Source organism: Stylophora pistillata, chromosome 13 (assembly GCF_964205215.1).
Source record: "Stylophora pistillata chromosome 13, jaStyPist1.2, whole genome shotgun sequence".
In the NCBI taxonomy this organism is placed as follows: Eukaryota; Metazoa; Cnidaria; class Anthozoa; order Scleractinia; family Pocilloporidae; genus Stylophora; species Stylophora pistillata.
Genome location: NC_142531.1, coordinates 17906853 through 17930386, shown reverse-complemented (window position 1 = coordinate 17930386; position 23534 = coordinate 17906853). Strand labels below are relative to the sequence as shown.

The following is a 23534-nucleotide window of genomic DNA, read 5'->3' as shown; positions in this document are numbered from 1 at the left end:
CATTAAAAAATTATGGCATTTGCAGAACGGAATGGTGACTGTAGCTTAACTTGAGAGGGGCCACGAGAACTAATTGTTTATATCATATCAGTCAAAAATCAATTATCTCAGAAAAATTGCGCATCACCTTATCAGCTGGAAGACAAAAAAAAGTAAGAGCTGGGTCAATATTCATAAGGAACATCTGCTCTATCAGCTGGGCAGAGGAAGAAATTTGTGTGGACCTTTGTGATGATTCAAACCTCAATTTATTTAACATCGCTACCAAACGTTCTTATAGCAGAGCAGAAAGACAAACTTCTGGGTGGACGCATGTGAGGATTCAAACCTCAGGCTTTTTAATCAATATTCCTGGAAAGGAGAAAGATTGTAAGCCTTACATTTAATACGGAGAAAGAAATAAGCCACACGACAAAAGAAAACAAAGGCAAATAATATGAACCAGAAACATTACAAACTTGCCGCAATAGTCTACGAAGGTACTTTCTCAATGGGGCGTCCATGCCCCCACAGGCAGTAGACAACTCCGATCTCAAAAAATCTTCAGGGACTGAGTGCGAGGAAGTTTCAATGTTAATCGTCTCAAGCAACGTTCAATAGCAGTTATGTTCTCATGTAATAATTAAAGACGTAAAGATATATGTAGGTATGTATAAATACATACACATGACTTTTTTTATATTCAAATTAACTAACCTTCATAGTCAGATGAACTTGAAATTTCGTGAAATCACGGGTATTTGAAGTCGCCACGAAAGTATCTGTTAATTTCTTTCCGCTTATGCCTTTCGAAAGTTGAACGTGATTCGAAGCCATTAAAGCGCGCGCAGAAAACATGTCCTTTCTTGTCATCGCACTCCATGCGCTCTTTAAAGGAGATGCAAAAATGAAACCGTCGCTTTCAATAAGATGTTTCGACCCCAGAAAGAATTGTGAGCTCACGTTGCTGCACGTAAAACAAAATTTGCTCTTCTGGCTCATCAGTGCAAGTGTTGGCTGATTTGTGATGAATTTTCTGTTGACAGTTCAGATTACAATGAGACTATCTTTAATGCATGAATTAAAGATGTCAGAACAGCTATACTCATTTAAATCTCACCTTAAAGTCAACTTAAATGTATTTTAATGAAACACCCTCTTTTGTGCCAAAAAAGAAACCACTTAAAGGATACTGAAAGATTTGCGCTACTAAAGTTAAACTTATGTTCAATTAAAGATTCATTAAAGGTTAGAGTTAGCTTTCGGATATTTCATTTGACAATTAAAGACGATTAAAGCTTTACTCAACCTTTAAGACTGCTTTAGATTTTGCCTAAAGGCACTGAAATAAGAACATTCGTCCTGTGTTTTGTTAGACAAAGACAAAGTTTTAAGACGAGTACAAATTACAAATAGCGTGGGCACGTTGTCAAAATTTCGCCTGTCTTGACTTTCTGTGATACATTTTTCATGCAAATTATTAACTAGCAACACCATGATTTTTCATGCAATCTGGTTAAAATGAGCATTTGAAAAATTTCCAAAAACAACAAATTGCACTCGCCCTGTAGGGTCCTGCAATTTTGTCTTCTTTGAAAAATTTACTTGTGCTTATTAACACCAAATCGCACTCGAATTCATGTTATTACCTATCCTAATCTCTTCACCTCTGCAGGACGTTTCAAATCTGACTTGAGAATCGATGTCTTCTCCCTCAGAGTGCCTCTCAGTTATTGTTCATTATTGCATCAAATTTGTCAAATCCATCAACTTTTCCATCTTTCAAGACCAAAATCTTGTGGCAGTCTCTTATCGTGTTCAAACGGTGAGCTATAGTGATGACAGTGGACTCCTTCAGTTTATCCCGCACTACATTCCATATCGTCTGCTCTGTATCTGGGTCTACATGCGCAGTTGGCTCGTCCAAGACGACAATTTTACTTCGTTGTAGCAGCACACGAGCCAAGCAAATTAACTGCCGCTCTCCGACACTGACATTAGCTCCATGTTCCAGCAGTTCGTGATCGAGCTTGGCCTCAAGTCTCTCGACGAAATCTTTCAGTTGCACATCCTCCAAAGCCTGCCATAATTCAGCGTCTTGAAACTTGTCTAAAATGTCGAGATTTTTTCTCAATGATCCACTAAAAAGAACAGGACTTTGACCAAGAACCGAGATGCCTCGTCGGGCTTGTTGGAGGCCTATCTCTTTAATTGGAACATCGTCGATGATTATCTCTCCGTCAGCATCAGGCATGCGCAAAAGAGCTGCTACAAACGATGACTTGCCACCTCCCGTGCGGCCAGCAACTCCGATCTTTTCTCCTCCTTTGATGCTAAGATTGATTTTCTTCAGCACTTGAGGTCCCCCCGGATAGTAAGTCAGAGATGCATCTCTGAATGTAATACTTCCTCTCTGAGGCCAGTCTTTAGGAGGTTGTCGCTCTTCCTCGTATCCAGGCTCCTGGTCGAGTTTGGTGTAGGTCATAACTCGTTCAACTGACGTCATGTAGTTTTCTACTTCAGAGGCTTTTCTAACTGCGTATTGAGTCATGTTCAGAGTTTGGATTACATAAACGAGAGCGAGACCAGCAGAAGCTGAAAAAGAAAAAAAGAAAGTGGAACTTTATTTCATAAATTCTAGAGCAGTCTCCCGCTGGCTTACCCTTAAAGAGAAAATTTAAAAGGCGTTGGTCACTTTGTCTCGTCAAGGAGGCCAGTTAATGGGAAATATAGAAAACCTGTTTTTTTAATTGTTATATAATAGCTATTTGGTTTAGTCCTCTTGAGGTTAAGAACACAAAATTCATTTGTGAATCATAGAAGACGCGTAAAAGTTTGCTGTTTGCTGAACTCCTGAGCCGCCCGAGAGACCCTCACGTTTCTTTCAAGTTTAAAACTACTTGCGGTTAGATTTTGACTGCCACATGGGTTTACATAACTTTCGAGTACACTACTCTCCCAGCCACTCTCGTGTTTAGATGAGACTCTCTTGACGATTAAAAAGTCCTCTATTGCTTTGCTTCATGAAATAATCACCAAGAGCTATCGCGAATCTATAATGTCCTAGCTCTCACTTGTACACACCTAACGACCTATGAGAGTGCGCGTATAGTCTCACTTATTTCCTAATTCGGTTGTGCATGTTGTGCTATTACTCGACTTCACAGATATGTGATAAATAGGAAGAATCAAAAACGTTACTAAAAATCTTGAGCTTACCGGCATCTTGAGATACCAAGACTGCAGCCAGAGCAACTGCACCGACTAACAGGGAAGAGAGACAATCCAAACGTGTACCGAGCCATCTGCCGCTGGCTATCACCATAATGTATGCCTGGTTATGAACATCTTGATATCTAAAGGAACGAGTGCTAATCACAGTTAGTTTGACTTTCAAAAAAATATGCGTTACATTAGCATTGTATCGCTTTTCTCTGTGGCTGGTCCAACAACTTGAGCGCACCTCTGAACAAATTTAATCCGATGCAAAAGCAAAGCCAACTGCCCTATTTGTCTTTCCCGTTTTCCTGCATTCAATGCCGTTTCCTTGTTGTTACTTTTAGTTCTCGTTAACTGGTTGTGATCTTTCTTTTTGTTCCGCTCGGCTCGTTGCGATTACTTGAGTTTTGTTGTTTGAAATTAGTCTAAAAAGGCTTTAAGGAGAATATTTGGGGTAAAGTACGGTCCTTTGCCCGATAATAAAATGGAGCCTTCCGACGTATCCCACTCCCCTTCCCCCCTCCCCCCCCCCCAACTACTCTCCAAGAAACTCCCGAAAGGTTCACTTGCTGACCAGTGTCTTGCCACATGTCAGAAAGAAAACAATTGGGTGATTTAAGTTCGAAATGGTGTCAATAACAACTCATTCGTGCTCTGTGGATTAATCAGCCCTTGCAGCAAATCCTGAGTCAATGTCTCTTACGTACCTGTATAGCGCGGCTACAAAATCTGTCTGTCTTCCTCTTGTACGGATCGTGTCCAATCCAACCAGAGTGTCCGAAAAGTGAGCGAACACTGGGCTGCGGGATATCGACTCTAACCTCTTCAGTTCTCTGGCCGTTTTCAAGTAATAATTGGAAAGAACAACGACCAACACGGAAATTGGAACAACAACAAAAACGAGCCAAAAATTTGTGGCAACTGTTACCAGAATTTGGAAAAAGATCAGCAAGAGCGCCTGTATAGCCAACAGGAATGTTTTGGGTAACAACTCATCCACGCAGCCAATATCATTCGAGAAGCGATTTAGGATTCTTCCCACAGGATTTGAATCAAAGAACAGGACAGGTGCTTGTAAAATGGCCACAACCATTTTATCGTGGAGACGCTCGGCGCACTTTAGAGAAAGAAGGAGGAATCCATAAGCCCGAATAATAGTAAATATAAAACACGCGCCAACCAGATAGGCGAAGACAGACAGAAAAGTCTTGTTCTTCTGATCCTCTGGGTTTAACCTTGCAAGGAAGGAGAGCCACAAGTCCGGGGAAACTATGACGGCTGAAAAAGACACCAAGATGCGGTAATTGAAATGTAATTCTATGAGATCATTTAGTTAAACATCGCAAGATTTATTTGGTCTAGACATTAGCTTCCTGGATTAAATACTACTAAAAGTTTGCAGGTTGAGGATGTTTCTGTAACCACTGCAGTATGTCAGGATAGATGAATAGGTTAACAAGGTTATTCATTAAAAGAAACTGCAGTCGGAAACTTAATGCTGATAAGGTAGCCCGCAAAATAGCCGGCTTTTTCTCATGTTTTTCAGCGCAAACCTGTGCGAGGCAAACGAGAGCGGCTAGACACGTGCTTCTCCAATAGCGCGTGTCTAACCCCTCGCGTTTTCCTCGTATGTGCCTCACGCTCGTTCTAGTTCTGCAGAAAACCGAAAAAAGCTCCCCTTTTTATAGGTGTTAAACAAGGTTTTAATGCAATTTCATTTGCATTTTTTATTTTTAACTCATAGTCTTGGATAAATCGATAGTCGTAATGAAATGCTTTGCACGTAATAGAAAAAAATATAGCTGCATTCCCTTTAAGGGCCTGACTCAAAGCTCGTAACTAAGTATAACAATAAGTTTACCTTGAGTAATGAGAATTAAAACAACCATTCCAGTTATCATAAAAGGATGTGCTCCACTTCTGAAGTAGTCCCAGTAAAGCCTGGATGTCACAATTCCGATCGTACGATCCTCCTTTGCCATCTCCAAACTCCTCGCTTCATTGGGCAGGGGATGTATTTTCTGGCATTTATCTTCATCACCGTGTTTCTCAGTATCCTCCCAGGCAAACGTCTCATATGATTTTGTTTTTTCCTTTAAGATTCCTTTGTAGAGCGGGTCAACAGTTGCACTGATGACACCTTTACCGTACAGCTCGATAAAGCGTCCCTTGCCCAGGACACGCCCTTTGTACAACACAATTACTTCATCGGCATTTTCCATGTGCTGTTGCTGATGAGAAGTTAGCAGAACAATTTTATCAGCCAGTAGATCTTTGATGCACTTGTTAAAGATGTGTTGACCAACTTTGAAATCGACGGCACTTAGTGGGTCATCCAACAGATAAAAATCTCCGTCGGCATAAACTGCACGAGCCAAACTTACTCTTGCCTGTTGTCCTCCACTCAGAACCTCGCCGTGTTCTCCAACAACTGTTTGGTCACCATCAGGTAACCGCTGAAAGTCTTCTTTCAGAGCGCAGACGTCGATTATTCTTTCGTACCTGAACTCCTCGTAGGGCTGGCCAAACAGAATGTTTTCTTTTATCGTTCCCGAGAACACCCAAGCAGTCTGAGGCAAGTAAATGACATTACCTCGATAAAAAACCGTCCCACTAGTGTCGGAAATTTCACCAGCGATCGCTGAGAGTATAGTAGACTTACCACTTCCAACCGGTCCGGTGATAACTGTTAAACTCCTTGAAGGTGCAACAAAGTTGATATCCTGAAGAATAACTTCATCTTCACGATGGTTTTTTGCGCAGGTTAAATTTGACACGCATAGATCAGCTGGCCCTAGCTCTGCTGCTTCACAAGAGAGTGAGACGTTCTCCATATTTTCGGCTTCTTTTTTCGAGCAACTGCTACTTTGTTTAGTGGAGCTACTCTCGGCCTTTTGTTGGCGTTTCTTACTTTCATCACCCTCCGAGGCTGCCGACAAATTTTCCAAGAGAAGAAATTCTTCGATCCTTTCAAGGGAAACGTACGCGTCATATGTTTCCAGGAAACCATATATCACATACCTCATGCTACCAAATTGTAGAATACACATAAACGACAGCAGCATAAAAACATTAGCAGGTGTGAGGGTCTGGCCTGTAATTACCATAGTAATTACTGACACCAGAGTAGCTAATGGCGTTGCACTGTACAACAAGGCATCTAGACATGACTGAATGGCTGTCCTCTTTGTAATGATGCTGATTTCATTTCTGAAGATAAAAGATCATTGCAAGTTATGTGGGCATTCTCTCGAGCCTACTCGTCCCCAGTCTACTCTCTACTATGAAATATTAATGAGGTGGGCGCGTGAGAAGTGTACCCTGCCTTTAAAAAATTTTCCATCGTCCTCTTCGTCATAGAAGTGGTAGTCTCCTGTGACCCAAGCAACATGTATGAAAATCAAAGGCACCACGAAACACGAGTTTGGCTCAATGAAATGTTCTACCAATTATGGTTTAACAATGATTCGTTAAAGACGAAGTGAATACATTAAAAAATCCCCAAGATGGAATCGAGGGAATTATTGGAAACTATTTATTGAGCTTGAGGCGAATGATTGTTTTGGTATAATTGCTCAGGAGCTTTCGAATTCTGTAGCAAAGTCACTCTGTTATTAACACCATTCTGTAAATAAAGAAAAATTTGCGTGTTTTTTGATAAAATTGTTTTGATTACTTATATCAAGCTAAGGAGCCATTTTCCACTAGATTATGACAGCAAAAAATTCCTTCCTCGGCAACTCTGAAAAAACGCGTGTCGCGTTCCCGATGCCGCAGACACGTGGTGTTGTGCACCGGAGTTCGCCAGTATAACCACAGTGTTGAACTTTAGACAAGTAGCAGCATCAAACTCTTTATTCACTTAAGCTGGCAGTCTTTGTACAGCACAGGCGGTAAAAACTATAGAACGGATACATGAAGGTTCGAGATAAGGAAAACCGAAAGACTTCGAAACTAGAAATGATAAAAATGAGGAATATTACAAGCGTAACTTACATCGGATCTTGACTCCGGGGTAGAGAACTCCTAAACTTCGTTCGGCTCCGAAATGCTTTCGCTACAGTGACTCCTCGCAACTGAGCTACTTGCTTATAGAAGGCGAATTTAGTTCTTACACTTTGACGTACGGGAAATAGAAATGAACAGAGCTTTATGTAGCTAGCTTTGAGCGGATATTCGCTAGTCACGGAACAGAAATCAAACAAAGCGCGCTAACAAATTAAATAGAAAGTCATTGAAAGTTTCTTAGTGTCTTTGTGCTAAAAACGGAAGAGTTACATAAGTAAAAAAGATTAGAGTTCGTATCCGTAAACGTGACACTCCTCGCCCAAGGATCGTCTATGATCCTTGCTCTATTAATTGTTTGTCCTTTAATTCTCTGCCGTGGTCGAAGGGTCTGTCACTGGGCCTCTACTGGAACCAGCAGGATGAGCTCTTTGATGGGGCGTAGGAACACTTTTCCTCTACCCTCTCTCACAATCCTAAGTGACACTTTTCTTACTTTGCCATCTGCGCTCCTGATGGCCTCCGTAACTCGACCCATAGGCCAGTCACTGCGATTCTGGCCGTCTTCCTTCATAAGGACGACGTCACCTGGGGCCAGGTCTCTTCGGGCGTCGTACCACTTTCTTCTTGGCTGGAGGTTCTGGAGGTACTCTCGGCGCCACCGTAACCAGAACTGATCTGCTAGGTACTGGACCCTCCTCCAACGCCGGTTCGCGTACAGGTCCGGGGGCAGGAAGTTGCCCGGTGGTGGTCCTGGTGGGCGTGTTTTCATTGTAAGCAGCATGGCTGGTGACAGGGGCTGCGGGTCGTTGATGTCTGAAGGCAAAGCTGCAATGGGTCGTGCATTTACAATAGCGGTGACTTCCGCTATTGCAAGCTCAGAGGAACATGAATTTGAGCGAACCAGTGTTCAAAAGGTCAAATGCCCGGAAGGTTGCCCGGGCTTGAGCATCGAGTTGATCGGCGCTTTAATCAGCCAATCATAGCGCGCGTTCTAACTTAGAGATATGATAATTAAGTTTAAAGTAGTTCATGCATATATTTACTGCAGCTTACACCACATAGTTGTTGGAGCCAATTCAAGACTAAACGTGATCATTTGCCTTACCTTCGTATATCTTTTGTTTTTCGCCGATATTTGTCCTCCCACGCTTGCGTCTTGACCGCGCGGATTCCGGAAACTACTTGATTCATTAGGGAGATTCGCTGATCAGACACTGTAGCTGTGCGCAAGCGCAGCTTGGCACTAGCATAGGACAAGACGGCAAAGTATGGAATGAGAATACACAGAAAGAACACACCCGTAGTAGCCTGCCAACCAATCAAACGGTAGATGAGGAATATTGCTCCTGCATAGGAAAGGAGAGCAAAAGGTGTCGAGAAAAAAAACTTGACTGTCTCTTCTTCCATTCTCTTAACATCATTAGATATCAGGTCAAATAAGCGTCCTGCAGTGAATTCCAGTAGCGTCTGCTTGCTGAGAAGAAGCATCTGAAAGAGAGTGAAGATTTTACATTAAAGGGTAAGCATGTTTCAAAACCTAGCCGGTTTTCATCTCCTCCACAAAAGATAACCATAATTACGTTTGGAGACGAGAATAATCGAGCTTCTACCGAACTTTTTTAAGTATCTTCAATTGAGTCATGAATGCGACAACTCAGTCGGAAATTTGAATCTCGCTCAGCAGGGCGACCGTTTATCAGTGACGTATGAAAGTAACATTCTCCTTTTTTCATCTCGAGGGTGGGATCTACTTGACCAAGAAAGAGCTACACAAAAAGGCATTCTTGATTCAAATAATTATTTCTTGTGACAGCCACAGAAGAAATTTTTTGGGTCAGATTAAGACCATGGAGAGATATTAGTACATTTTTGAAGAAAATTTTCGGAAGATAAGGTCACTCTTTGAAGGCTCTAAAGCCGCAAGAGTTTACAATTTTGAATATACTTTTACATGATTTAATAAAAGGTTTACAAGGCTCTACACTAACGGTAGCCAACTAGCCACAGACTAGTAGAAATTAATTGAGCTAACCACCTCCCGGCTAGCTCAATGGATAGAGCGCTGGACTGTTGTGCGGGAGGTCGAGGGTTCGAGCCCCAGCCGGACCAACATTCAGGGTCTTAGAACAATTGAGAAGAATTTTCTGCCTTTCTATAACATCAAGAAATGGTTAGATATTCTAGTCTTCTCGGATAGGGACGAATAAGTGGAGGTCCCGTCTTTTGCAGGGTTGGGGTGGGAGACGTTAATTTCCCACAAACGAGAATACTGTGTGATGGATGTCCTCCCCTGGGGTGGGATGGGTGGGTTTATTGGGTCCGCAGTAATTGGCGCAAGCTGTTACGGTGCCCCTAACGGTTGGCGAAGCGATTAAATCAAATTAAGTTAAATTAAATTTCAGAGGGTGGTAATCGATATCCATTAGCCACTTTTGCTAGTAAATAGAGTGAAATTGTCGTAACGTCTAAGATACCACTATCCACTTGGCTAATGAGTTGAAGAGTTAGTGTCGAGCCCTGGTTTATATTTTTTAGAGCATACTTTTCCATTAATTTTAGAGTAAGTTACTGTTTGTTAATTGTTTGCTTGTTGGTGGGTAGGATCACTTGAGTTCTACAGTTGCTCGTAGACTGCAACAACAAGTAATCATGTTCGATGATCCTCTCCTTGTGGGTCTCACTATAGCATAAGTTGATTACTGTTAGTTAAAGTTTCTGGAAAAAAGTAATTCTAGATCGGATGGATAAAGGCTTACTACGGTCAGCGGTCGTTATGGCCGTCGGACGTAAGCTTTTGAGTATCGTAACTTTTCTGCTGTTTTCAGCCGTTTCTTATCAGTCTATGTTTTCTTATGACCTTAAATGCAATCTTAATATTGAGCGAGCTATTGGAACGTCAATCCCCGCCATTTGCGAACCAAACTGCACCGAATATCATCTCTCAACATGTGGCAGTCGTAGCCGCCATCTTAGGTACAAAGGCAAGAGAAAAGTCTCTTTGAGTTCAAGGCTGAATCATCACCCGAAAACTGTGGCCAGTTTCCAGTTAACTAGGTTAGCCCTGAGTGGAGATGTCTATCCAAATCCAGGCCCTGTTACTGGTACCAGAACCATTGCTAGGCCGAAATGTAAGACATGCGAGGAAACAGTTGCTAGAAATCATAGAGCTGTAAGATGCCAGAGGTGTCAACTTCTTTATCACTTCAAGTGCGCCGGCCTAACACTGAAGGACTACCATTGGTATGAATCCAGCTTGAATAGATCATGGATGTGTGCAATTTGCCTCTTTGCTGCACTTCCATGGGATCCAAGCTCTATTTCGCTCACAGGTAGTAACCCTCACGTTAATATTGATACTGACACTACGGACTCAATGTGCCATAGCCCTAATGCAAGTCCACTAGCATGGAAAGATGCAGAACCAGTAGTTGTGCAACAGAGAAAGAAAGACTTTAGAGAAATTCTGGTGATGCATTTAAATGTCAACAGCCTTCAAAACAAAATCGAGGAGATCAGGATGCTGGTTGAGTAATTCAAGGCACAGGTGGTCTTCTTGGGGGAGACTAAGATAGATGGAACGTATCCAAATAGTCAGTTTGCTATGAACAACTATAATTTATACAGAAATGACTGTGTCGAGGGTGGAGGAGGTCTGATGGCATATTTTTCATCTGTACTTCCATCAAAACGTTTAAAGCAACCAAAGGTGTTCAAGAAAATTGAGGTTCTACTAATCCAATCAAAATTTGGCAGTAAAGATGTTATCGTTATGGGCATCTATAGATCTCCTAAAGGGAATGGGAAGAACTATTATGAAACTCTGGAAAGGGAATTATATGAAATCGTTTCCTGGATATCCCTTCAGAGACAGTTCTTTATTGACCACTTTCAAAAATGGCTGCCGGATTAATATTCTTTTGTTTAAATTGAAATTAGCCTTTCTGGCCTCGCTTGAGATAATGTATTCTTTTGAATTTTGTACTAGAGAACGAGGCCAGAAAGGCTAACTTAAATTTAAACAAAAGAATATTAATCCGGCAGCCATTTATGAAAGTGGTCTATTATTATGGGAGATTTAAATCTCAATAAGCTCAGACCTGGAGAGAAGGAAGGAAAAATCTTGTGTAATCTTGAGGAAGCGTTTGGCTTGGAATGTCTGATCAAGGAACCTATGAGGATCACAGAGAACAGTTCCACTCTGCTGGATGTTATTCTAACAAACCAACCACAGGTTTTTCGTGAAGGAGGTGTGTATAACCCAGAAATTAGTGATCATCATCTGGTTTACGCGTCGCTGAAAGAAATAGCAGTGCAACACAAGACCGGAATTCTGAAGGTGCGTAGCTATAAAAACCTTGATGAGGAGAAGTTCAAAGAGGATCTGGAAATGGCCCCTTGACAGCTGGATGAGGGTTTTGAATCTGTTGATGAACAGTACGAGTATTGAGAAGCACTATTAAATAATATCGTTGATGAGCATCTATCCACCAGGGATATGAAAGTGAGGGCGCACAATGTACCATACATGACGAGGGAGTGGAAAAATGCTATTAAAGCTAAAAGACACTTCTCTAAAAAATTCAGTAAAAATCCCACACCTGAGAATTTTGAGCTGAAGAGGAAGTGGCGCAACGTGGCCACTAGAGAAAGACGGAAAGCTATCAGGCAGTATTGGAATAAAGTATCAGATAACGTCAAGTCTGATCCAAGAAAGTTCTACAGAACGTTCAGACCTTTCACTGACCTCAGGAACAAGCGCGGTAACAGCGGTGATATCTGCTTGAAGGTTGATGATGTGTTGGAAGTGGATCAATTCAAAGTGGCTAACCACTTTGCTAAATTCTTCTCCACGATGGCTGAAGGAATTGGAGGGGACCACGTAAATCACTGTACGGAGAGTGATTTCATGAATCACAACTCTCTTCTCAACATTTTCACTAATCTCTACCAGAAAGATCTACATGAAAATCACTTTGAAATTTGCGAATTTACCTGTGAAGAATTACGAAAATTCATGAGCGACCTAAACCCAAACAAGTCTAGCGGTTATGATAGGGTGGACCCCAGGATCCTTAAAGTGGGCGCAAAAGATTTGGCTCCATCTCATGCTGTGGTTTTTAATCAGGCGATCAGAAATGGAGAATGGATAGCAAAGTTTAAGCGTGGAGAATGGATACCGGTATATAAGAAGGATGATAAACAAAGGGATATTGACTATAGACCTATCACGATGCTGCCATGTGTGAATAAAGTCTATGAAGTATTGCTGGGCCAACAAGTCAGTAAGTTTATGGATGACAGACTCAGTGATGCTATCACTTCCTATCGTGCAAAGAATAGCTGTGAGACTACGCTGATAAGGATGACCGAAACATGGAGAGCGGAACTAGACATTAAGAAACTTGTCGGCATATTATCATCGGATATGAGCAAGGCTTTTGACTCTCTTAGCCCTCAGTTGCTCATAAATAAGCTGCAGGCCTACAAGTTCTACAAGTTCTCTGATAAAGCCATACAACTCATACGATCATATTTTCAGGGAAGAGAGAATAGAGTACGGATAAGTTCTGTAACAAGTGACTGGGTTATGGTGAAGAGGGGATGTCCACAGAGAAGCACGTTTGGACCACTTATGTGGAACATTTTCCAGAATGATATGCCTAACATAATATCTGACGCCTGCGTCTCTATGTATGCGGATGACCATCAGGTCTTTGTAGCAAATGAAACTACGAAAATCGTGGAGAAGATTCTGGTGGACAAGGGTGAGAGGATGACCAAATGGTATCAAGATAATCCTTTAAAAGTTAATTGCGATAAATATCAGGCTATGTTTCTGGGAAATCTAAAAGGAGAAAGGAACATTGATCTGGATATGGGTGGTGAAAAAGTGCAACAGTAACAATCCATCAAGATTCTGGGTGTAAACCTAGATGAAAACCTAAATTTTAGAGATCATATACGTAGTGTGTGTAAGAAAGTTGGTGGGATGATCGGAGTATTAAGTAGGCTCAAGAATCTTATCCCAGTAAATGCCAAGCTACTTTTGTACAAATCAGCTATCTTGCCACATCTTACCTACTGCAATCTCGCGTAGCACTTTTGCACGGCATCAGATAGTCATAAATTGGAGCGTCTATAAGAAAGAGCCTTGAGACTAGTGTACAATACTACCACAGAAAGTTATGAAACCTTGATGAAAAGAGCTAAGTTAACTACTTTACTAAACAGGAGGTTGCAAGATATACTCATTTTGATGTTTAAAGTTAAAAACAAATTAACTATGGACCAAATTGCAGATATTTTTAATATCAATAAGGACAATATAACCTAAGAAATGCGGATTTTGTCTTACCTCGGTTTCATACTGTTACCTATGGAAGACATTCTCCAGTCAGATTTCTCGGACCACAATTGTGGTAAAAATTAAGCAAGGGAGAGAGAAATATTGAAAATTTGGCATCCTTTTGGACTATGATACGTAAGAAGGATATAACATAATTTCTGGAAAGATGTGGGAGGAAATGCCGCTTATGTTCTGGGTAACTGAATGTGCGCATATCTTAGGGCTTTTTTAATGTTTTAAAGTATTTATATATATATTTTAATGATGTAATGTAGTTTTAGGATGTCCATTAGTGCCATTAATTAGTATACTAGTTTTAGAGTATTTTTAATCTGTTTTAATGATATAATGTAGTTTTAGAGTGTCCCCAATTGGTGCTTACAGGCACTAGAACGACTAGACACGTTAATAAAGGTTATGTATGTATGTATGTATTGATCCTACGACAAAGGAGTAGAATACTTTCTAAGATTATGCTTACCTTGTGGTACACCAGTCCCCTCAGTGCGCTGCCTATTTTGATGCCCAACACTTCACATCTGTAGTCTTGGTGGTGCATACCAAGACCACCGATCAAACCATTGAGACACATAGCTAATGCGCAGGCGCAGATCAGGTAAGTATTCTCTGCCTCAGCTGACATAAGCATAGAAACGAAATATCCGAGAAACAGTGGAAACAGAAGGCGAGAAGTTGTATACAATATATTCGCCGTCAAAATGATGATAAGATCTTTGACAGAAAGCATATCAAACACGCTTCTCCAAAGTTTAGGCCTTTTCCCATATGTCTTGCAATGATATTTCTTGCTTTCCCAGCTTGTTCGAAGCTTCTCAGTGACAAAACGGCCAGATGTCTCGTCTGACAAGGGTAAAAAGTCACTTTGATCCAAAGGTCTTTGGCTGCCCTCCTTAAGGACTCCATTCATCCAACGAAAAAAAAGAGAAGAGGCAAAACTGACGTTGTTGACGTCGTCACCGGAGATTTTCCTGTAACCGGCTTTTGATGTCATCGCTTGAGACCTAAAAATATTCAGGAAATGTTCTCATTCATTATTAGCCTGTTTAACGCAGGTCAAACGTATGCGCATGTATTTTTAGGATTTCAGAACCAAGTTATCATCTGCGAGTTATAAACACACATAGACGCAAGTCAGTTCCAGGTTTTTCGTAAAATCGTTTGAATTTTTAGATATAGCCTAAAACAAAATGGTAAATAATCAGGATTACCAATATCGAATAAGCTTTATGCTCAGAAAGCATCGAATTTTCTTCACCCAGCTTTTTTCCATTCTTACAGATTTCTATGAACTTTTAAAATTTCTTGGCATATTTTGCGTGACAGCGATTGATACCATTGTGTTTGTCAAAAATTTTGCGCGGGAAATTTGCGCGCGACCGGCTAAAATTGATCTCCTTGTGCATGCTGGGTTACCTTGTTGAGTTCTAGGGTCTCTCTCTCGGTGGAAACCAAATAACAGGTGAACAATATCTTGCAGTTATATGAGGAAACGGCATGGAACCAATTTTTCATCCAGATTGAAGTTTCCACAATTGTTTGCAAGCTCGCTTTCCAACTTATCTCCTCTGATCAAGAACATTGACCTACTCATTACAAAAATAAACTCCTAATGTAATCCACCAAGGTTCAGTTCACCCCTTAAAAAAATTTAGGATGATACGTGCGCTCTCATGGGAGTGTGTAAACAGGGTTGTGACGTCACGTCCTCGGTGCTTTCTGAGAAATATTTTATGTGAGCAATGAAGGACTAAAAACTGGATGGGCTGGAAGAAATCTCGAAAGTAAACCCTCGACTGCGTTTCAACTTATCCGCTGCAAAGACCTTGCGGATTTACGTCTCAGTTCACTGACTACATGTACACAACAACTCAAAAATTAAGTCACTTATGAGATACAATGAATATATTCATTGTAGGATCGTGCATCATGCGTATCTAATACCGCAGTTCAAAATATATGAACTTCATATATTCATTGTATCTCATTTATCACGTTCACGGGTTTATTACGAATCAACTTAACGGCCTGCTCCCAGTTGGCTTGTTAGCTCAATTGGTAGAGCGCTGCACTAGTATCGCAGAGGTCAGTGGTTCGAGTCCCGTACAGGCCTGATTTTTTTCAGGTCTGATTTTCGCTATTGCATAAATAGCGCTATCTACTGCGAGGATCGTGCATCATGCGTAAGTCACTTATAATGCAAATCGCGAATCCTTCATATCGTTGTTATTGATGTTCATTCCTGCTTTCCCCAGGGCCCTGTCTTCACCACGCCGAATGAAAAGGAATTTTAAAATGAATGAATTCTAAAACTCTGGGGACAGAAAAATAGAGGGACAAACGGGGGCTCTTTGAAAACAATAACATCAGTGCCCTTTGAATTTTTATGGAGCTTAGCTCTTTTATTCGTTACGGTAGCCAATTTACAATTTCAACTTAGTTGATATAACCAAATTACCTTGTTACCCCCACCAACACAGCACCACAGTTTCTTTAGAAACTTTTAGCCTTTAATTAAGCTCTTGGTAGGCACATGATTCAGGCCCTTTCAAGTGTGTCTGCCGCCGTTGACTGTTTGGTAGGAAAACGTCTGTTAATTATTCAGAAATACTTTGGAAATGCTATCAGCAAATTTTGTCCTATGTAGAATGGACCGCTGCATGACTTTAATTTTATGGTATTCAAATTTTCGACTTCAGTTGTTATCTTAATCACGGTCCCGCTCCAGAGATTCTTTTGATTCTAGATGAGTCCGGAAAATCAGTTCAAATTTATATTCTTGGCAATATAAAACGGGTAGTGGAATGTCCAAGGACAAAGTACGTACAGGCATATTTTCAAACCCAAGGAAAGCGATTGTGTTTTTCATCCTTCAAATGATTTTGCAAAACGCGGCTAGAATATTTACGAGCAGTAAACTAATTCATATACGTAGGATGTTTACTTTTCATTGTTCACTGTAACTACTTGGTGACAAAACTCTGTCCACAAATCATGCAAATATGTGGTGAAATGATCATGTATGCATAATGTAGTCATGGGGCTGCGCGTAATCGAAGTCTTGCTAAACTTTGCTTCGTATTGGCAACTTTTCGCGTGAGGAATGTATGGGAAAAAACTTGGAAGTAGTTGACCAATTATGATTTACTTAAACATATATATCCATGTTAGCGAGAAAGCAAAAACCGCGAAAGCAACTGCACAAGAAAATTGCCTTCGAAGTCATTCAAACCTTTTTGGTATGTAACTTGCAAGAAAGCGAAACCATACATACAATACAGCCAGACACCTAGCGTGCTTTGAAAAAAAAGTTGATTAACAAGAACCAGTCGCGTTAGTTTTACATTTTGGGTGCGCTCTTAAAAATATTATTATTATGCAGATAAGCTTACCAGTAGACAGCAAACTTTGCCGAGACTTCACATCAAACTTTGTTAGACAGCTCCCAAATAAATAGATTCCTGTGATGGTTTCCACTCCGGAGTTGCTCCAGGCTATGTGCAAGTCACCACGAATGTCGTCAAAGAAACAATAGATCTACTCAACCATTAACTTACACTTATCCCTGATGTGTTCTGATCAAATGAAAACAATACGAGTTATTCTCCTTATAAATTCTAGTGACTTCTCAGGCCTGTAACCTGGGGGGGTGCACGGGGTGCGTTCGCACCCCCCCCAGGCCCCAAAGGTCCACATTTTGATACTCAATATCCAAGTTAAGGAGTGCAGTCGGTTAAACTGAAGTTTAAAACTTAACTGTGATACTTAAACAAAATCAAAGAATGAAAAAAGCAGCAATGTATTCACAGGGAAACTAAAACCAGCTGCACTCTGGTAGCCTGAGCCATTCAGAACATTTTAATGAGCGCACAGATGTCAGAGCTTATCTAAATGAATAATGAAATTAACGTGCGCGCGCTTTGCACGGGAGTTAAGACGAGCGAGCCAATGACAAGGGAGCGATCTCACGACTTTTGTCAGACACGTCTGCTAACGCGTCGGGTAGTATTCTCGATTTCTACGAGCGTATGAACGCCCGAAGATGCAAAATTAGCTTTTTGTGTCATACTTTATGGGTAGGAGAGAAAAGAAAAATAGAAATAGGAAGGCTGCAGCTAAATCTTGCCAGTATCTCGACACATGGGTCAGTAAAGTACCCCGTCAAGAGCCATCAGACGCTGACAATGACATTGCAGTCTGCGATGACAGCCAAGCTGAAACCACGACTTCAGATCTCTCTCAGTTAACTACAGTTTTACAGCGAGATATAGAAGGTAAATCATACTTATTTTCGCAATGTCCACCAGTCTTGATCCCATTATTATGCTCTGAGATTTAGTCGCTATTCCTCGATATCAAACAAACTCGCTTAATAAAAAGCCATTGAGGAAACACAGCGTAACAATTCTGAGAGGGACTAGGGAAGGGATCTAAAGCAGCAATCCACAGGCATCCCAAACCATAAAATAGAAGTTTTCGAGACACAAAGAGGGAAAATACATTGTATGTTTCTCTTGGTCTCTTATCGTCATTTCCTGATGTCATGACAATATTCTATGAAAAGTCGATGTGTACTTTCTTAACAATTCTACATTGTTTATGAAATTGTGAAGACTTCGCAAGCTTGAGAATACTGATGACAATCTAACGCGGCATTACTTAGGACCAATGATGCAGCAAGAAATAAATGACATCGGGAAGTTTTCGACGACCTCTGAGAAATTTGATTCTTCCGCAAATAAGCTGCCACGTTTGGTCAGAAGTATCACTTGATTAAAAGTCATCGTGTGCCACCGATTAACTACAAGTTTCCAACGCGATTTCTTCATCAGTGCCGAAGAGGGTTCAGTCACGATACCTCAGTGAGTACTCGTGAATGGTCTACAGCCCTTCAGTAGATGGAGTATTCTGTAAACACTGTGCTTTGATGATACCTATGCATTGCAGAAAAGACAAGGGTGCTTTTGTTAACAAGCCTTTCATAAACTGGCATAAGCCTCAAGAAAAGGCAAAAAGACATGAAGTACCATCACGATGCAACGATCGCCAACGAATCCTTCCTTAATTCGGATGCAACCCCAGAGCTAAACGTGAACAACTGAATAGATGACGAAAAGCGGAAGAATATTATCAGAAATAGGCACATCGGTAAATGTGTTTCAGAAGCCATTCTTAAGGAGTGCGATGATGATCCTCATGATATGCGCCACAATCCCTCCAACGAGTTGTGAATGTGAAAGAAGTGCGAGTTCTTTAAGGCGGCTGCATACATATAGCAGGGCATGCATGGGCCGGGAAAGGCTGTCGTCCCCCGCACTAATGCACATACGTTATCAAATTAAAATTGTTTTGGATGAGGTGGTAAATCTGTTTGCCACCAAACACCCACGGAGGCTGGAGCTCGGGACTATTCTGAGGGAAAGTTCCGCAGTATTTCGATGTATTATTTTGCATCGTAAAATTAGTCCTTTGTAACTTAATTAAAACAGTTGCATTCGACAAATGTAATAAACAGTTTCTACCGTGTACTTTGCCGTTACAATTTCTCATGTATTGCTACTTTCCTAAATAAACGGATCAGACAATAAAAAGTACATTTCGGTAGTTTGGTCCACTTTTGCCTCGTTAGCACCCCCACTTAAAATCCTAGCTCCGGGCCTGTGTTCGCGACACTGGCTTTCATCAAATGGAGAAACAAGGGCTGGCAGATAAAGTGAGTAGGAATTTTATTGCCAAACTCCAACATCTAGCCCTGAGGTGTGGTTTTAACGCAAACTTTTGATTTTTTTAGCAAGTTTTTATCTTAAAAGATCGACATGTTTTTGGTGTTGATCTTGGGGCAAAATGCTGGACTTTGGGATTTGTTGCCATACGAACGGTTCGCTGCAATGAAAATCAGGAATCATTGTGGGCGTTTTAGGTTGCAATATGTGTCACATCAACTAGCCGGCATAATTTACACACTTATATAATGTTGAGTCTTAAGTTCAACAAGAAACAAGTATCAAAAGAAGTGAAGGTATTATCTGGACATATGTGTTCACTTAGTATGCCAAGGGTTAAAAGGCGGCTTTGGACCGCAATTTTAGGATAGGCCTTCGTTAAAATCTCATTAATATAAGGTTTGAAAGTGAGTTTATCATCTAAGATAACGCCAAAGATTTGTAGCGTAGTTTGAGGTTTGATTTTGTCATTACTTGAATTAAAGTCGCATTCTTAATGAGATATACTCAAAGTCATTGCTTGGGTTTTTGACGCATTAAGTTGGATAGGATTGTTAGTAAACCATGTAGCCAAGACTTCAGTGTCCTTGTTCGGTAGAAATTCGGGAACAACAGGACAATGGGCAAAGTTTGAAAGAAATCGACTGTTTGAACCGAATGCATCGGACTGCTTTAGGAGAGACTGCCTATTAAAAGTAGTTATTAGGGACTTTAAGCAAACCACGACGGCTACGGCAACGAGAACGTGGAAAAACAATAGTTCTAATTGGCAGAACAATAGCCCAGCACGTGCGTTTTAAAACTTTGTACATTTCTTAGCCGTCCTTTGCAAAACAACAACATGAAATCACCAAAATTTGCGTCGTCTGCGAAGCGAAACCGCGGCGGAAAATTATTTTAATTTACATTTGGAACTCAACGCTACTTTTATGCGTTATGTCGAGTTTGAGGTCTGGCGCCCTATGAGAAGGTAAACACATGCAGCCATTTTCGAAATTCTAACTAAAAGTAGAAACTCATTTTTTTAATCGAGGTCTTCCGTGGCGTTGCCCTCCTGACTGCTGAAAGTCCCTAATAATGCGACACTATGAACCCCATAGGCTCTAATTTAGCGAGTGAATTATCATGATTGACGGTGTCAAAAAAACTGAGATAAGTCAAACAAACTCAATGTAACCTTAAAGCTAAATTAATGCAAAGGCAATGGAATGATTTTTTTCCTAAAACCGCATTGATTACCGTGAAGAAAGTATCGCTGGCAGCGCCCGTTGGCACTAGGTAGCGAATACTGTGTTTTGATTGGCTACAAAGATGGACCCATCTTACCCGCTCGGGATTGCCCGCTTTGATTCCGCGGATTAAAAAATTTAATTGGTATTAAGTTCGTAATTCTTGGACAATATCGGCGATGGAGAGGCAAAAAGCGATAGAAGATGGTTTAACGACCCTTGTTAATTTATTGTGCTACAAACGCAGTCGGCTTTCTTTTCCTACTCTTAAGGTAAACAAGTCATTCTTAATTCTTAATAAGGAAATATTTATAATGAAATATAATGAATCTTTTATTGACCAAGCCTGTTCGGTCTAGATGGCTGGATATTAGCATTTTTCTTTTAGAATTTTTTATAATAATAATAATAACACCTTTATTTAGACACGATAATGTTTAAAGCAGAACAGCTTGTGGGGTCGTGTGTAAATCCAAATAAGTTCTAAATCAAATAAATTCAAATGATGATGGTTTTTATGTGTTTTAGCTTCGGACGAATTTTAGTACTTTGACGGTCGAGCAATTCTAGTTTTTGTTTTTCCGGGCTTCGATCTAGTTCTTCTATTTTATTCGTTCTTTGACTCGACCACCTAAACTGTAAAGAATGATCAGTTAATTGGCTCTATTCAATTTGCTACTACTACTGTTCAAGCTAGAGCCGAAATATTGTATTGTTGTCATTTATTATAAAACATTACAGTTAAGGTTTTTGTGGGTTTTCGAATATTCGTAAACTTTTTTATAATTAATCATTTCCGATGATTCGAGTTAATTCAAGTTCTTTCGTTCCAGTAATTTAAACAATATAGAAAAAAGCCACGGTAGTTTTTGGAGTAAGCAACCAATACATTTTTGCTTTATACACAGTCATTGTACACCTGTATGTCGGTACTTTTGTTGACCATTACTATTGAAATTGCGGATGATATAAGTGTTCCTGGTCTTTCTGGAAATCTGGTTCGCATGGCAGTTGGCAGCTGAGGTTGTGCTCGTAAGTTCGCTTTATTTTCATGAGGATACAGTAAGACCTTCGGGGGTCAATTGTTTTGAATTTTTTATATGTCAAACTAAGCATTATTACTTAAACTTTATTTTCCAAGAAAAATTTTGGTAAATTTTTTAATCACATGCGAGTAATTTACAAAAACGTATTTTCGAACTGAATTCTCAGCAAGAGTCCAGTTGTGGACGAAAAACGTATCGTCACAGTCCATAAAAATGACAATTAAATAACTCAGCTAATATCCAGCCCTCTCGACCTCACGCTTGGTCAATCACGCATATCTATTACTCGGGATTTTCAGGGAAAACTACCGAGGTTAAATTTCGGCTTCGTTTTTATTTTCTTTTCTGCGTTTCGTCTGTAATTTAGGAGTACGTTACAGGCTATTGGATGGGGATGGCAAAAGGCTATAGTTCTGACCACTGGCCCATGGACATGAAGGTGGGGGGCCCTGGGTAGGCGAGGTAACCCACCTAAGGATAACCCGCCTAGGTAGGTTGCGCGGTCTGTCTGCTAAGGGTAACCCTGTCAAGTCACAACTTGCCATGTAACCGTCTCAAGGTGGGATAACCTGCCTAGCCGGATTTGCGTTCATGTTACATTTGAAAACGCCCCAACAACCTCCAGAAACTTCATCCCCGGACCCCTAGGTTGTAAACACAGGCTAGTTTTACAATTACGGCTAAGCGGTTTACCTAACCTACCTGAGGCCCCCCCCACACTCATGTAAACAGACCTTTAATTGGATAATAAGACATATCGTGAGGTAGCTCCGAAGGCATTAGGAACTGCCCGAGTTCACGCAAATTTGCGTCTAGTTTAAAAAAAAAATAATCAAATGAGCATGACCAATCCTCTTTAAAACCCGAGGGTGCCTTCTTTTGGGATGATCCAGATCAGGATTTTTGATGCGAGATCACTCGAATCATGATGCACCAAACATGGGAGCGGTATTTTAGTATAAGTTATCGTAAGAGACTATTAAGAGAAGGCGTGAAATGTTAGCCTGTGCTAGAGTGGGATGTACTCGAGCAGTAATTTAAAATTTGAAACAGAAACATCATGGTTGCTGTGTGTAGGACAATTTTTGTTCTTAGAGAAAGCTGTAAAACAGAAATTGGTCAATAAATAGTAAACAGAGAGAAGTCACCAGAATTAAAAAGAAGAATAATTCGTATTGTTTTCATTTGATCAGACCACATTGGAGATGAGTGTATGTTAATGGTTGAGTACATCTTTTTATTCTTTGACGACATTCTTGGTAATTTGCACATAGCCTGAAGCAGCCCCGGAGTGGAAACCACCAAAAGAATCTTTTTATTTGGAGAGCTGTCTCAAGAAAGTTTGCTTTCTTCTTATAAGCTTATCTACATTATAATTCTATTTTTAAGAGTGCACCCAAAATGGAAAACTGGCGTGACTGGTTCTTGTTAATCAATATCAGTTATTTCAAAGCACGCTAATTATCTAGCTATTATATTGTGGTTTTGTTATCTTGCAAATTACATACCAAAGTGGTTTGGATGACTCCGAAGACAAAATTTCTTGTGCAATTGCTTTCGTGACTTTTGCTTTCTTGCTTCCACTTCTAAAACCTCTACTCGATATGTTTATTTAACCTATAATTTATCTACCACTTCCAATTTTTTTCTTATACGATTATCCCGCGAAAAATTGCCAAAACTAACCAACGTTTGGCAAGATTTCCACGCAATCCCAGACACCATTATGCAAACAATTCTCGGATAAAGACATCAACAGCGGAAACGATAGTTTTGGCTTGGTTTTAAAAAAGAGTATGGGGCAAGGTTTTAGAATGATCATTTCACAATGAATTCGCATGATTTTAGTGAAGACAGTTTTTTTTGTTCACAAAGTAGTAACAGTGAACAATGAAAAGTAAACATTCCACACACATCAGATGTGTGTAGACTATTCGTAAACATTTCAGCCGCGCTTTGCAAAAAT

The 23534-nt window shown here is 40.5% G+C and overlaps 2 protein-coding genes and 1 long non-coding RNA gene across 4 annotated transcripts; 1 reads left to right on the top strand and 2 right to left on the bottom strand.

Annotated features, from left to right (window-relative positions):
- Positions 1-225: 225 nt before the first annotated feature.
- LOC148717943 (ATP-binding cassette sub-family C member 4-like) lies at positions 226-17060 on the bottom strand. Of its 2 annotated transcripts, XR_015994552.1 has the most exons (8): positions 16963-17060; positions 14034-14574; positions 8312-8694; positions 5060-6408; positions 3906-4476; positions 3199-3335; positions 1647-2574; positions 299-1015 (listed from the first exon to the last, which is right to left on the bottom strand). XR_015994552.1 is itself a non-coding variant. In XM_088742831.1 (7 exons), exons 2-7 carry the CDS (start codon positions 14562-14564, stop codon positions 1706-1708), a joined length of 3840 nt encoding a protein of 1279 aa, XP_088598957.1. In that variant the 5' UTR covers positions 14565-14574; positions 16963-17060; the 3' UTR covers positions 226-1705. The 2 variants fall into 2 exon arrangements, 1 of the variants encoding a protein (XP_088598957.1); XM_088742831.1 differs by having other exon boundaries at positions 226-2574.
- On the bottom strand, positions 7036-8064 carry LOC148717944 (uncharacterized). The gene is made up of 2 exons (XR_015994555.1): positions 7195-8064; positions 7036-7098 (listed from the first exon to the last, which is right to left on the bottom strand). It is a non-coding gene; the product is annotated as an uncharacterized LOC148717944 (long non-coding RNA).
- A 437-nt stretch (positions 17061-17497) lies between the features above and the next one.
- On the top strand, positions 17498-19784 carry LOC148717942 (uncharacterized). Its single transcript, XM_088742833.1, has 2 exons — positions 17498-17844; positions 18234-19784. The coding sequence occupies exons 1-2, from the start codon at positions 17643-17645 to the stop codon at positions 18341-18343; spliced, it is 312 nt and encodes a 103-aa protein (XP_088598959.1). The 5' UTR covers positions 17498-17642; the 3' UTR covers positions 18344-19784.
- Positions 19785-23534: the final 3750 nt, after the last annotated feature.